The sequence below is a fragment of the Anarrhichthys ocellatus genome, unplaced genomic scaffold (genome assembly GCF_004355925.1).
Source record: "Anarrhichthys ocellatus isolate YVR2014 unplaced genomic scaffold, GSC_Weel_1.0 scaffold74, whole genome shotgun sequence".
Lineage (NCBI taxonomy): Eukaryota > Metazoa > Chordata > Actinopteri > Perciformes > Anarhichadidae > Anarrhichthys > Anarrhichthys ocellatus.
In genome coordinates, this window is record NW_022280104.1 from 222,036 (window position 1) to 237,894 (window position 15,859).

At 41.0% G+C, this 15,859-nt stretch overlaps 1 protein-coding gene across 6 annotated transcripts in view; it reads left to right on the forward strand.

Annotated features, from left to right (window-relative positions):
• The window catches only part of triob (trio Rho guanine nucleotide exchange factor b), a 95,288-nt gene that overhangs the window by 14,457 nt on the left and 64,972 nt on the right, over window positions 1–15,859 (forward strand). The window contains exon 1 of one of the 6 annotated variants that reach the window (XM_031873705.1): window positions 6,791–9,466. The exons of 4 other annotated variants lie outside the window; for them this stretch is intronic. In XM_031873705.1, coding sequence (XP_031729565.1) covers window positions 9,364–9,466 — 103 coding nt within the window. In that variant the 5' untranslated portion in view covers window positions 6,791–9,363. Of the gene's footprint in view, window positions 1–6,790; window positions 9,467–11,097; window positions 11,387–15,859 lie in introns of those variants that run through there. One more of the 6 variants, XM_031873706.1, reaches the window with a different exon arrangement.

A 15,859-nucleotide genomic window follows, 5' to 3' on the forward strand; every position in this document is an offset into this window, starting at 1 on the left:
GAGAGAGAGAGAGAGAGAGAGAGAGAGAGAGAGAGAGAGAGAGAGAGCCCTCTCCTCTCCATATGTTTCTGTTCAGTTTAATTCAGCTGTGAACTCAGTCTCTCATCTCTACCCATACTGAGCTCACTGTGTGGTTCCTATTGAATTCGGCTTTGAATGCTAACCATGTGCACTGCGGGTAGACGCGCACACGCACACACAAACACTCACACACACTTCTAAGCAGTGGAGGAAGTGGTTTTCTCTGCAGTTCATTGGATTTTGTTTTTTTTTATTCTCCCCTGCAGAGGCCAGGGTGGGGAAGACTAAACTCTATGGTGTGTGTGTGTGGATGTGGTCGTGTGTGCATTTGAGTGAATTCCGTTTACTCACTCTCTCTCTCTTTCCATCTTGGAAGAAAATAAATAAGTTGAACCATATACAGTGTATACTGTAGCTAGAATTTTGGAGATATTTCTCTCTCTCTCTCTCTCTCTCTCTCTCTCTCTCTCTCTCTCCCACAAACACACATACACACACACACACACACACACACACAGAGGAGATGGGTTGAAAGGGAAGAAAGCCAGTTAGACGCCCTGTGGTCTCTTACATGGAGACAGCTGGACTCTGTAGCGAGTGTGTTTGTGTCATGTTTGTCTGCACCTGTGTGTCTGTGCAGGCAGTTCATTCAGATGTGCACATGGATGTGTACATCCTGACCTCTCTGTGTGCCTTTTGCCTGCTTGTGTGTATGTGCGTTTGTGTGTGTCCGTGCAAACGTCCTTAATTGGATCATGCTTTGCAACACTGGCTGTGTTTGGTTTTAGAAAGAGCACAGCTTGCATCCTCCTGTCACAGGATGTCAACATAATGATGTCTGTTTAGTAATATTTCCTGTGGCTGCAAATAAGATCAAATCCGGAAAGAACGTTTTCATTGTCCAAACACCACATCAGTTCATTTATCTGGCGCTTTTTGGGTGTTTATATGTAACTGGTTAATGGTGTTTGGACACAGCTTTAAAGTTCTGTATTTCTGCATATGATAAAGTTTGGACCATTTTTTATTGGAGTTATTAATTACTGAATCAAAAACTGCGTTATGTATTCAGAATTTTCTGATAAAATGATACTGAATAAAATATGTGAAATGGGTGGCCTTACAATTTTAATGAGCTTTGACTCAAAGCCCAAAATCCCACAATGAATGTAATTGTTTATCCCTTCAATGCTGAATGTAAACAAAAGCATCTGGTCTATGTCATTGCAAAATACATAATAAAGGACACATGATCTAGACCAAGGCCTTAGGCAGACAGAGTAATACACACTTGCACAGTCAGACTCCTTCGGTGATCTATCAGCACCAACACCAATAATCAGGGTTCGTCAATAATTATTTTCCTCATCCCCATGCATAGCTGAACACGGCCCTCCATATACAAACACGCACAATAAATACGTAAATTCACCACCATGCTGTATGCTTATGGGCTCCATCTGTTGTAAACTGCACAGTCAATATCACATTCACTGCAGTTTTCATCACAATCTCGACTCTCTGCAAGACTTGATGTTAAAAGCAGTAATAAAAGTGATAATATCTTCTGGATGTTATAGAAGGACAGCGTTTGGATAACATACAGGTGAGAAGTATGTGAGAAGCTTATTGTCATCCTCTCATCATCATCTTTGTCCTCTCTCTCTCTCTCTCTGACACCGGTATTTTCCTGGAGAGCACTGATGCATAGGACAGCAAGGTTCCGCTCCATCACCCGTCCAATCGCCATCAACCTCTCCCCTGCACACCAGCCAATCGCTCGATAGAGATGGGTAAAAGGGAGGGGCTAAGCCTGATTGGGGGGGGTGCTGGTTGCTGGTCGCTCCTTGACTCGAGGGATATAAAGGATGCATGGCTGCACCAGGGACAGGGGAATAACACCATAGCGATGGATGCAGTCACTGTTTTTTGTCGGTTGTGCTGCTGCAGGAGCGATGCTCGTTTATGCTTAAGACTTCTTTTTATAGAATTAATCCCATTAATTCACTCAAAGATGGAATAGGGCGATTTGTGTGATAGAATCGTCATATCTCTGCAAACACATTAATGATTTGGGTAATTTTCATGCTGAAATACTATTGATTCATGTTTGATTCATAGCTGCAGTGTGGCAGTTTGACTTTTGTAGTTACACCACAGGCAGACTTTAGATATTTATGCACATGGAGTGGAACGAAGACTGATTTTTTTCCCCCCTTTTTTTTCTTAAGACTTGGATTGATTAACGCCCCGTGGTTCAATGTTGCAGTGGAGATTGTGCCATTGTGTTTACTTGCAGTGTTGATGATGGAGAAGAACGCGGGGGGTAAAGGCTGTGATTGTTGAAACCTGCAAGCATTTTTCTTGGAGGGGAGGGTCTACCATCTCTCATCCTTTGGGAGCTCATATATGGATGGAAACCTTCCTGTGCTGTTATGCTGCTTGCTTTATTGGTCAGTTTACTGGTTTGAGTGCAGAGGGGGCAGACACAAGCTGAAGACATGTCCATCCAGTTCCTGCCTGCTGGACCTTGTAAGTATTATATGATGTACAAGGCAAGGATGAATTATTTAGCATTAGACAGCGGACACAGACACACACACACACACACACACACACGCACAAGAAACGTGTATTGTCTGTTGACAGCATTGGGGTCCCCCTAAGCTCTGCTCTTTCAGAGCCATTTCTCAATAACATCACAACTCTCTATTTCTGGTCTGAACGCTAACTAATGATTGCATGTGAGTCATGTGGTCTCACTTCTTCCCCTGCAAAGGTTTGTGTTTACATGGAGGAGGCTGAAACCACCGGAGAAGCTGAGCTATCATTGGTTTGGGTAGCATCATGCTGCCAGTGGTTCTCAGCATAAAAGACAAATACATCTCAATTGAATAACTGACACATGTTTGCTGTATTCCTGAGCTGAAATCCATGGAATCCATGGAACTTTTGCTGAGCAGTGGCCACTGTGGATGAGGTGGAAATACCAGGATGGTGGTAAATGCTAAAAAATAGTTTAACAGTACACAAGCAGAGGAGAGTCATAATGTCAGTCAAATGACGCAGTAATGTCATCCACCAAAACATACTTGTCATAACGGACCAAGGCTGTCGCAGCAAAAAAAAAAAAACTAGATGTATTGAACCAAGCAAGGGTGCATTTCTATACTCGTATGAATACAATTGTTCAGTTGTAACAATAAGGATGCACTATTTTTAGTTTCTAAAGTGACATTTTTTATATAATGATTTTGAACAGTATTGGAAGCGTCTCCCTGATATTGATTCGTCGGATTCCCTTGCACTTTTTTGCTCATCTTGCTCGGCTGTTATATGTTTAATAAGATTAAATGATTAAAAAAATGAATATACATGTGTATATGTGCGTTCAGTGTACAACACACAGCCACAGAGTTTCCCTTTATCTCTGAAATCGCTGCAGATTTTATCCCTGACATCACAGTTTTATGTCTTAAACTCTCTGTTATTGCACCTTGGGAGAAGGTAGTTTCACAACTCGTGATGAACATGTTTTAGAATCTAAAATAACTCAAATTCAGTGGTATTGTTCTTCACGTAATAAAATCCCAAGGCACATTTAATCTGATCACACAGGGATTGAAGATTGAATTGAGTCTAAAATTTCACCCATTATCTCCCCTTATACACGATTATTATAAGGTAGTAATTTTATGCATCTTATTTATAGTAGAGAGATAAAAGAGTTTGATATTTATTCATTTATAATGTAAATGAATCACTACGTGTGGCTTGTTTGTTTCCCCTACTATACGTATGTGTTATTTAGGGGACGGGAGGTGAATTCATGAAAATAATTTGACAGAAGAAGATTGAAGTGAAGCATTCTCTGTAAAGAATAACCACTTGATCCCAAGCCTCTTTCTCTAGCACTTCATAACCTGAACTTCCCCCAGAGATTGAATGAGAAGTTGGCTTCTTCCTTGCCTAGTCAATTAGGTGTTATTTTGAATGTTGCAACTGACATGGTCTTACTCATAGCTTGATGCTCACTTTGGCCCACTCTCCAGGTGTGTGGCTTGTGGGCAGATGGGGCCTTGTTAAATCAGAACTCAGGCAAAATGTGTAACAGAAAATTCTGTTTAAATTGTGTATTTGAAATTTAGTCAGCGGATTATTTATAGGGAGGAAGATGTTAAGGGAGCAAGAAGAAAATACTATGTCAGAGAGATGATGTATTTGCTGCTGTGGACTGTTCTATCTGGATGGCCCTGCATCACCTTGACGTGGAAACCTTTGAATTCAATTGTTATTCTCTCAAGGCACGATTAGCTTTATCCATCAGAGTCAGCAGTTCATACTTTATAAGATTAGCAGGAGACGCTCTCTGAGAGGCCCAGTTTTCATGATCCCTTAATATGGTGTTTTTAAAATGAAGTTAATTAGAATATCCCACATCACTGCAAATGACAAAGTGCTAGCACTGATTTAAGCTGTATACATTGTACTGTTTGTTGGGGGGGATTGAATGAGAAAATTATCCAGTTTTCTCTCTGCCTCCCACTGACACCATGAACCCTTCTCTACAGTGAGAAATGAGCTCGTTGGCCGTGAAAAGATAGTGTAGTGACCCAAAAGCATTTATTATTTAATAAGCAGCCTGTCAATGGGGATTCTACTGCATCTGGATGATGGGGATACGAGGGTCGGGAATCTTGGGAATGCTTCCTTCAATTGGATTTCTATTGATTGTCTCTTATTCTGCTATTTGGGATGAAGGGGTTTAAGATGCTGTTGGTGTAACTGCACTGATTCTCAAAGCAGATGCAGTATTAGTAATGGTCAGCAGTAATTAAATGATCCCCTCCCCCTTTATGTTCTTCCTCAGGTGCTTGACATGGCTGGTAATTCAAGCTAGATTAATGCAACATGAAATGTCAGATAGGAAGAAATTAATTCATTCATGAAAAAATACTAGTTTTCCCTGTTTTGAATAAAAGTTGTGGATGCCTTTTTTTTGGTAATATCCAGAAATCAACCTTCGCAGTTAAATGCTAAATTGAATGAGGAAATATCAGTAACTGCGGCTCCTCACAGTATTTCCTACAAGTCGTTTCATTTCTTGTAATGTGTGTCACGGCGGTGATTTTGTCAACTTTGAAAACGTGTGAATGGTAATATGTTTGGGAGCATGTTTTCTGGCCTTAATGGAGTCTTAGTCCATCACACTGCAAAATGTTCCTCCAGAAACCCAGTGATGATGTCACAGATGCTGCAGACATGTTTTTATGAGTTTGCTTTTATCTGTGCATGAAACAGTTTTACTGATGAGAGTATGTAGTGACCCCTACTGTGTGAGACAAAGAGTGCAGGGAGTTAGTGTGTCAATCCCTCTCTCTCTCTCTCTTTTCCTCTCTCCTCAGAATAATTGTTGTCATTTTGTGCAGTTTGTGATTATTTGCATTTTATTTAAAGTATGTAGGTATCACATTTATTTGTAATTCCCTTTGAAACATGATGCAGGTAAAAAGATAAAGTATAAAATGCCCATGTATGGTATCCTATCTATATGCAGTTGGGGTGGAGGCCAGATTCAGATGTGGTTCTTTGTTGTTTGCTTGTAGTTCAGGCCCCAAAGTCATAAAAAAAAGACCTACAATTAAATAGCTTGAGGAGAACATCCTAAATTGGGAGCAGACACAAACCAGTCAGAAGCAATGTTTCTTACTCACTTTTTCTCTATTCCTGTCCCCATTTCTCATTTTTCTCACCTCTATCCATTTGCCTGTCTCTCTTCGCCTCCCCTTTCCTCTTTGAGGATGGTTAGAAAGTGAGACACTTGGGAGCCTCAACAGAATATGAAAACAACTATGAGATTAGATGTGGAATAGCTCAGCAGTCTAAATTGGTGTAAAATATTTCCCTCTGTAAAAACACTGCTGTAAATCAACTGGCAAGTTGCAAACATACTCCACACGAGTATGCACAGCTTATTCACTTCTTTATGTTGTTATTTTGGCACTGCGTTACATATGTTTTTGCACATAAAAATGGAGTGTTTTACATCAGGCACCTCTTCAGTGCAAGTAAGGTTTTAGTGGCATAGTGATTAAAGCAGAGAGCAAACACGTAATCTTTGTGCTTCCCTTAGTGATCACTGGCCACTCTTTTGGGTGTTTGTGCACGCATGCATGTGTGTATCCATGCATGTAAGTCAGATACTCCATCCGAGAGTCCCATGGTCCCCCGTTTGCATAAGCCAGTTGTTTTCAGGGCCATAATAACAGTGGTTAGCCGCGGGATCCAACAGTCGCCTCCTGGCTAGGAGACGGGCTGTGGAGCCATAGCCTGAAGTTCCCTGTCTGCTGTGTATGTACTCAACACGACATTGTCTTTGTTGAGGTCAAGTCTAGTGAAAATCTATTCACAGAGGAATGGAGTGACTGAGAGACGGGCAGAGAGGAGAGATGAGGAGAGGGAGGGTAGGAATGGAAATCACTGGAGAAGAGTGTCAGAGAGGGCAATAGGAAACAAAGTAATAAAGCGGAAGACATGGATGAGGAGAAAAGTGAGGATGAGGCAGGGAGGAGGATAACAGAGAATAGATGGAGTTAGAAAGAGGACCAGGGAGGGGCAGAGGGTGACAGGAGAGGAGAAATGCATATGTACACCAGCAGCAACGATCCACACAAACTCTCTCTGGACACATATACACACAGGCATATGTAATAAAACAATAATGTCCATAGCTACCAAAGATGTGTGTGTGTGTGTGTGTGTGTGTGTGTGTGTGTGTGTGTGTGTGTCCCTTTGGGAACTGGCTCTGTCTGCTGAGCTTGTAAACAGGAACTATCTTGCTTTTGGCAAGCTGGAAGCCCTGCAGGTGCACACACACACACACACACACACACACACACACACACACACACACAATCACACACACACACTAAAGACAATTGGATTTGGTAAGTTATTATAGTTTTGGTCTGTTTGCTGGATTTTGATTCTCTGTTTATCATGCAACACTATGGAGACATTCATTACAGATACTCTAAATTAAAACAAAAAGGAAGCAAGGTTGCTCAACAGCATTTTTGCAGCTTTATTTATCCTTTTATTTTCATTCCAAAAGCAACTACACAGGTAAGAACTGACACTAAGTCACTGCTGGATTTTTTTTAAGCATCCCTGATATTTTTATTTTGTTTGCCACTGAAGTGTTTTACAGAACCTGCTGCCTGTACTCTTCCTTATCTCCACAAAGTGCAGATTCCAGTGTCATCACAGCACTTGTGTTGTCCCTGAGGTTTGTAGAAGTAAATAATCCTATTATCAGAGCTCAGCTGCTGCTCTGTTAGTGCTGCTGTCTGCTGAGGACATGGTGTGGCTGACCTGACAGTTCTGCTGTGAAATAGGGAGATGGTCCTTTATGTTTTGTCCCATGCAGGAACACGCTTATTTTGCTGTGCGAATGCAATATTGTCTGTTTGGTAAAAATGTTGGGCGCACCAGATTTCTCTGTTAGTTTTTTATTGTGAGCTCTAGTTTTAAGTTAATTTGGGAAATGTGGGCTAAAAACAAAATGTGAATCAGTGCATGTTCCCACCACCTACCTTTTATGACAATAAAAGCAGTTGGTGTGACAAGAGTACATGTTCAATTCAGCACCCGTGAGTCTTTTTGTTGCTGCTTTCCACAGATGGCATGTGTTTGTTTTTAGTGAATGGTTGTTCCTGTCACACATCCTGTGTTGTTTTTATCAGCCACTATGTGGATAGAGAGGAGCTGACATGCAATAATGGCCCCTTGCCTCGACTCCTCGACACCTCTGCTTTTCTTATTCTTTTTTTTTTTGGGGGGGGGGAGCTTTATTGTGGCACGAAGGCGCATGATGGCGAGGAGCAGCACGACATGAAATGTCTTTACAAAAACAGACACTTTCAATGTCAGTGTGTATATGAAAAATCAGTTTACAGCAACCTTTAAAGCGTCTTCTCTTTGTTGATATGCTCATTTTTTCACTTTGTTTATGTGCAAAATCAAATCATCCTCCTGCTCATAAAAGCAGGAGGATGGGGACAGATCTTCCCTCTGCCTCTCTCTTTCTCTTGTCATCTCTTTCCCATTGCCTGACATCATCAGTTCAAGTCCCACCTGCTTTGGGCCATAACTGTCGAAAATGAATGAAGGACAGCTGACGTGATTTTGTCTCAAGCACTTTCTCTTCTTTCTCTTTCCTCCTCTGCCCTCTTTTCATGTGAGTTAGTAACACACTGGACCACAGGCACACACATTCCTTACTCTCTCTCCCTTCTGCACCCTGACTGTCGAGGGTAATTTGGTGCACTGTGGTTTATTGGCTTGGTTTTGTTGTGCGGTGGGACAATCGGAGCACGATGTGGATGGAGGAAGCTGATGAATAGTGCTCCCTGAGCCGTACAAAGCGTCCTCTTCTCTACTTCATTGGTGTTTGATGCGACTCAGCTGGCTGCCCGGTTTGTACTGTATACTGTTGTGGGCTTACAAGCAGGCAGATGCACATGGACGCTCGGCACTGAAAAGGGCTTTTATGCTTTTTTTAGTGTCGATTCCCTCTCACACTGACTACTTCTGTCATGGTCTCACTCTGATACAGTAACAGAGCAACGTGCAACAGTTAGACAGTGTATGGAGGTCACAGAGACGGGCCACAAAATAATATTGCAGTCCTCTTGATGAATTCATAATCTATTATGAGTTAATACAAGATAACAGAAGTAAAGGTCAACATGTCTGGGTCACAAGGGTATAAGGGGGGGGGGACGAGAGGGGCGGAAATTACAGACAGAAACACAACGTTATGTTCCATTGGAGACTTTGAGATATGGTGAGGTCATCTATTTATAGAGGTTATTATAACACAGATGCTATATGGTATGCCATTGCAAAATAAGCTAACAAGTCATCTCCGTCTGCAACGACATGACCTACTACACACTCACTCATCTGTTTGTGTGTCCCTGTCACAGCTGACTCCCCGCCCAACCCAACCCATGCCTCTTTCTCAGAGGTGACAATCCCTCTCAGCTATTTATTCCAACAGGATCATTCAGATATGTGACCTGGCCCGTTTTCATACACAGACAGCAGGACAGACCGAACTTTCAACTCACCGAGACTAGACACGAACGCCAACGTAGCGCAGTTAGCTTTTAGTTTTTTTTGTGTTTGAATAATGACTTTCCAGAACCAGAGGACATATTTGACACCTCAGTCTTGGAGATCTAAATTCTTTATGAGTTGCAGTATATAACCACAGGATTACAGTTGTTGTTTTTTGCCACTTTGGTACACTTTGGATTGTTATCTGTGACACAGAACATGGCTAGTCTGACCATGTTGCTCCGTTTCCACTACATGGGCCTTGTCAAGGACAGGAAGGGTCGGCTGACTATGGAACCATGTCAGACAGCTCGCGAAGTTGGTAGGTGGTCCCAGAAAAGTGCTGTGGAGAGAGAATACTGCATATAGAATGTGTATGTTCATGTTTTTTAGGTATTGTATTTATTGGATGTTTGTCAAAAATGTATGCACATAATATGGTAGTAACATTATAGTCTTCATTTTATGTCAACACTTTGATGTCAATCTACTGCAGCTTGAGTGCTGATGCATAATGAAAGGAGTTTTAGATGCTGGATCATGAATTTTTTGGCCTTGCTTTTGAGCTCCATGTCTTGTAAACCCACTTTTAGAGCTTATCAGAGCTTTCCTCACAATTTGGAAAATAATGGTGATCCTTTGAGATGACTGTCAAAGGATAATGACTGTTCCTTTGAGAGACAACAAAGAAGCTTAATTTCCCTCTAGGAGTAAACAGTGAATGAGCTCTTTGTTTTGTTTCCTCAGTTTAAAAGATGTTGGCTTCCAGTCAAGCTTCTGTTTTATGGAAGTGGATATGCATGAGTATTTAAATCAAATTTAGCCATCCTCACAAAAGGGCTAAACACTAAGATACTTTGTTCTCAATGAAGTTTATTGACGTCAAGATGGCATAAAGGTTCAAATCTAAAAGCTTTACATATGATTATGAATGAATAAACTGATTACTGGTGTATGCTTGCTTTAAAAAAAAGTATTCTTTGATATTAGTTTTGTATTTTTTTATGCAACTCTAAGAATTCTGTCTCAGAAGACTTTTAATTCAAGACTTCAAGCAATTCTTGTAAGAAACGTCTCTTACATATTTGTATAAAACAAGGTGATTGTACTTCAGAATTGACATTTAATTCAGTGCATGTCTCATAAGTAGGTATACTCGCTGTGCTCTTGATAAATACACGTGTAACGCAGAGATGCTCACAAGTCATTTTTTGCAAGTCCAAGTCAAGTCTCAAGTATTTGAGCTAGAGTTGTATTCAAGTCTTTCAGCGAGAGTTCAAGTCTCAAGTCTCTTATGGTTGTAATGAACGTTCTGTCACCTGCTGCATGCCATCCAGTCTGCTTAGAACACAGCATAGCTATATCTAAGGAAGTTATACCATGTACTGCATCATCACTCCTTTATGTATGGGCATACAGTAGCAGCATTGTTTAGTTGGTTGGCATATGATCAATTTAAACAGGCTATTGCAATGCAATTTGAGAAAACTTAACACATTCCTCTCGCCTCTCAAACCCAGAGATGCTCACACGTCATTTTATTTTTCTCCAAATCAAGTCTTAAGTCTTTGTGTGCGACTTAAGTATGACTTGACTCCAAGTCCCAGGTCAAAGTCCCTATCCCTGGTGTTAATATGATAAGAAGGATGTTATTTACATTAAGGGTCCTTAGGTGCCCTATAGTGCAAAATCTCACAGTGACCAGCAGAGTCAAAGTATTAGTCAGAGAGGAGATTACAACAAATCATCATTAAAGCCTATTTCACCCGCAAATCCACCAGCGACAACTGTGTGGTTGGCTTAACTTTTTTTCCCTGTGAGTAGCTAGACAGGCACACAAGGGAGAAACTGTTTAATGCAAAGCAGCACTTGTTACTAAATCTTGTTTTGGGGAGGGGTTAGTGACATGGGGGGGGGGGGGGGGGGGACACGGCAAAGAAAAGCCAGTTGGTGAAGGCAAAAAGGAGCTGGCAGTGCCTTTGGCTTTCTGCAGCTCAGTGGGTGGCAGGGCGTTGGCCAATATCGAGCACGGCAGTTGTTCAGTTGCCTCTTGGCCATACTGTACAACAATGGTACGGTCAGAAAAGCTGGAACTCGTATTGTGATAACTGCTGGAGACCAGTGTAGTGTGGGCCTAGACTGATAGCGACGGCTCGGTGCTAGTTTTGGTTTACAATGGCAGTGCTGGATAACCACAGCTGGCAGTACGCCCAGGCTGGGAAAACACTGATCAGACTCTCAGGTAGAGTATTCTCTATCATAAATATATAAATATATTCTGTAAAGGTATATATATTCATAAATATATTCTGTTGTTTTTATCCAGAATCCTGTTTATTTTAAATCACATTCTTCTATTTCTTGTCTGTGTATATTTGTCTTGTATTTGAAAGAATTAGATGATATTTCTAGGAAGAAAAGGAGAATAAAAACATTATTTTCTTTTTATACACACTTTACTGCCATCCGTCATACATAAGGTGTCCTATTTCCAGTTTAGTATCGGGGTCATTGTGCTCAGCTTGGGTTGTGCTACAGTACACAGACACAAAACTGATTTAGTTGCAATTTGATATAAATAGAAAAGAAGTTACTTATGTTTACTGAATGTTGAGGCTATGCCATGGCTGCACACAAAACCTGACTCGAACAGTTTCTAAGCCTGCTAGCCATGGTAGATCTATACCAGGTGTTGAAACAAGTCAACCAGGACTGCTAGCTTGCGCCTTAAACATAGGACAGAAGGTGAACTATTACTTAATAAGCACAGTCCATAACGTCAGACCCAGCTTTTAGCTCCCCAAATACTCTAATCGGGTAGCTAGAAGATACTAAAGCCATCACTCTCAATAAAAAGTGTTGTTTTTTTCTCTCTCTTGCTCAATCACCAAGACTTGGTGCCTGCAGGGGTAATGAATGCAGATGTCTGAGGAGTAGCTCTGAAGCGATTACAAGAAATAGTGCTATTTATCATGAGGGACAGCACTGCAGAATGAGCTCACAACAAGGCAAGCTGAGCGAGGATTTATAACTTTATTTATAAATTTAGAATACGTATCCCAAGACCTTGCTCAAAATATGACGTCATGGGTGTTAGTTCTTATGATGATGACTGTGCAATCAATTGAGCAATCCTTTCACTTGGGACAAGTGAACATTTGGTCCTTATACAGGACTTATTCACTTTTATAGTAAGATCAAAAGAAAAGTCAGACCGACTAAAGCTAAAATATCAATGCTTATATATAGTGTCCCAGTAGAAGCTGTTAAGGGAAATTAAACCTTGTCATCCAGTAGATGAACATCAAACTTTGTTGCAGACTTTTAAAACTTAAGACTCCATACACATGAAGAAAGTGTAGTTGTCCATTTTTTATGCACCCCGGGAAGAATTGATCTGAAAGTATTTAAATGCTAGATGGACACAGAATGGAGTTCCGGCAAGTTGATAATGACAAGACAAGTTCTTCCAGTCAAAGAGCTTCTGTCCTCTGTTTCTGACGCAGCCAAATTGGGCTTGTGCCTGTCAAAAGTGCTGACTGTTGGTGTAGCATTGCCTCACTTTTTTTTTTTTTTATCCTTTCAAATTAAGCCATGTTGCAGTGCATGGGACACAAACCTCTATTAAAAGACAGCTTTAAGTACTGGCAAGTGACACAGAGGGTTGCCAACAGTGAGGCCTAGAGGGACACTAAGTATGTCAGAAGTCAATAGAGCCAACAGAGGGCGGGGAGAATACAGAGACAGAGACAGACAGGGTGGTAGGACGTCACTGTGCGATAAGAAACAAAGAAAAAAAGAGAAAAGAGGAGATTTGTAAATTACATACAGCGGTGAGGTTGTTATTCAGGCTCACTGAGGTGTGAAAGGGATAGAGGAACAGCTGTAGTACTATAATAAGATCACGTACAATACTTACGTTCTGTCAAGGTCTATTACAACCTTAACCAGAATACAAGATTACAAATGAAACAGCCGCACAGCCGCACAAACAGACAGACAGACGCACACATTTTCTTGTGTGCATTTCATTGACTATATCTTCCCTTTACTGTTGTTACTGCAATATTGAAATTGCGATATGATTTTCCGTATTAGAGGGAATGATATTATTGTTCCCACTTTTGTTAAAAAACATATTAGCATGATTATGGTGTGATTTTTGGGGTGATCTGTAGCAATCAAAGGTGTTTCTTAGGTCTGTGGAATATGATGTGTCGGCCATCTCTGCAGCAGGACAATATTTTATTTTAAATCATTTTGCCTTTATCAAATATTGCTCCTCCTGCTATCTGAAAATTGCGGAGAGGCTATATTGCATTATGTTCTGCCCTACATAATACTGCTGACCATTGTTTATTTATGCATTGCACCTTTGCTGCTCACACACTGTAATAAGAGTTCATTTGAGGGTAGATCAGATTTGTTGTGCTGAATGGTGTGGATATGATTTACAGAGCTTTCTGTTCTCTCTGTACTGTACGATAAGTTGTTATTTCACAGAGCTCTTGATCTATAATATATATTTAGGTGAAGATGTCTTTGTTTCACTCTGTTTGTTCTGTAATGCTCAATTATGAATTGTTTATACACATATTGTGGTCAAGAGTAACGTCTAGATTATTTGTTTTGAGTGAAAGTCTGGAAATATTGGTAGTAATGGGCTGACTCATTCAAAATAAATACAACTTTAACCGTAAAAGTACTTGTAAATCATATATTCTTAAGTACGGGACTGTTGGTCAGACAAAACAACTATTTAAAGACATCAGCTTGTGCCATAGGAACTTCTCATGGCCATGTTTCACTATTTTTGCTAAATGATAAAAAACCTGACGGATTAATTAAATGACGAGTTATTATTAGTTGCAGCCCTTATGCTCTTAACTTAAACAAAAAAGTAGCCTATTTGAAGCTGGTATAGTAATTCCATATATTGCTGATAAGGTTCAACAAATTGCAGGAAGAAACATATAATAACGGTTCTTTAGTGGCGGGACGGCATTGGTTTATCTGAAGGCGCCGCACTGCTCTTACAGATTGAACACATAAGCACGGTGCCAGAGCTCTACCATGAGATCAGTTTTTGTTTCCTACCCTTCCCATTTGTTATGACTTATTCATACCTTTCTTTGCTGTGCTTAGGGGTTATATCCAGGTCGAGGGGTTGCGGTAGGAGCAAAGTGTTATTTTTACTGTAAGCCACACTGTAACAACAATATGAGAAACCTGATGAAAGTTGAGCTCACCACAGTCCCCAGGCCCCCTGCCAGCTCCTGCTGAAGGTCACAGAACTGGAGTAGAGTATAGGCAGCTAGAAGTGCCTTTGTGTCTGAGGGAGGGAAGGCTGTGTGTGCGTGAGTAAAAGATAGGAAAGCAAATAAACAAAAAGGATGTACAGTTTAAGAGAGAGAAAGATTGGGAAATGGAGCGGCAGGCAGAACAAGAGGGAGATAGAGCTCTAAGTTGTTTATCTAATCACCCTGTTGCACCGTGGCAACAAACACTTTCTGTTATTCTAGTCGGGGTTGTCACATAGGGGACACGACAAACATCCTGCTCGTAACAGCCCATTATGTAGACTCGACCAAACACTCATATTGTCCACAACAACATGGAGGGCAAAGGCAGCATGATATACCTTCACACTATGGTGTTAAGCAGAAATAGTAAACAACATCAGCATCTTCATATGGAAGATACATGATGAGAGTAGATATGTTTTACATGTGATTACAGACCTCAAAGCTGAATTGTTCGTTTGAGTCTCTTGGGTGAAATGGCCAAATAATTCCAATGTTAGATCAACATTAAACTGTGAGAGTCAGCAGTTTAGTATGTTTATGCTCAGTATTTTATGTTTGACGGTTAAGTGCAACTCAAAGAGCCGCTATTGGCTTTGTTTCAAACTCCCAGGTGACCCCGAACCTCCAAAAAGCTGACATATTGTGTGTCTTACCACTACAATGTTGACGATCGAAACACCACATAACAGAAGAGCTTACTACATTGCTGCAAACGCCAGCTGATGACCCGCAGCCATTGTTGTTAGACATTCAGGGTTGGAGGTTTCTTGGAAGACACTGATGTTACTTTTCTCAGAGTGAGATCTTCATTTTGTGTTCAGCTGAAGTGAATTCCCTTGAGGATCTAGAGCAGTATGTGCCCTGCTTTTCTGCTTTGCTTCTGTTTCATCACAAAGCTGATAAAGTGGCACGTCCCTCTCTCCAAGGGAGCAATATATTCTTAGAGCCCTGCAAAGGGTTTCAGTCTGCTACACAGTGAAACACAGGTCAGAACACATACGCACATACATATATAAAAAACACAAAGTTGCAAATGTATACCGGCATAGGCTCACACAGGGGTAGCCATGCACACACAACCACACACAGTAAGGCGTATGCACACACTCTCTAACCCGAGCACAGTAATGACTATCCACTTTCACACTTCCTCTGTTTCTGCGCTGTTCCCACATTCTAAGCCAGTCCAAGTCGGGCCAAACTGAGCCAAACCAGGCTGAGCAGTGGGACGAATACCTCCCAGTTCTCTCTTTTCACTCACACTCATAGTGAGGTTCACATACTGGGCTCTGACCCAGAACTGAAGTATGTAAGAGCCATCTGAAATCCATCACATTCATATGCACAGTAAATCTTTGTATATAGCAGACAGTAAATTCTTACAAAGGGCTTACATTTATACAGCTGTG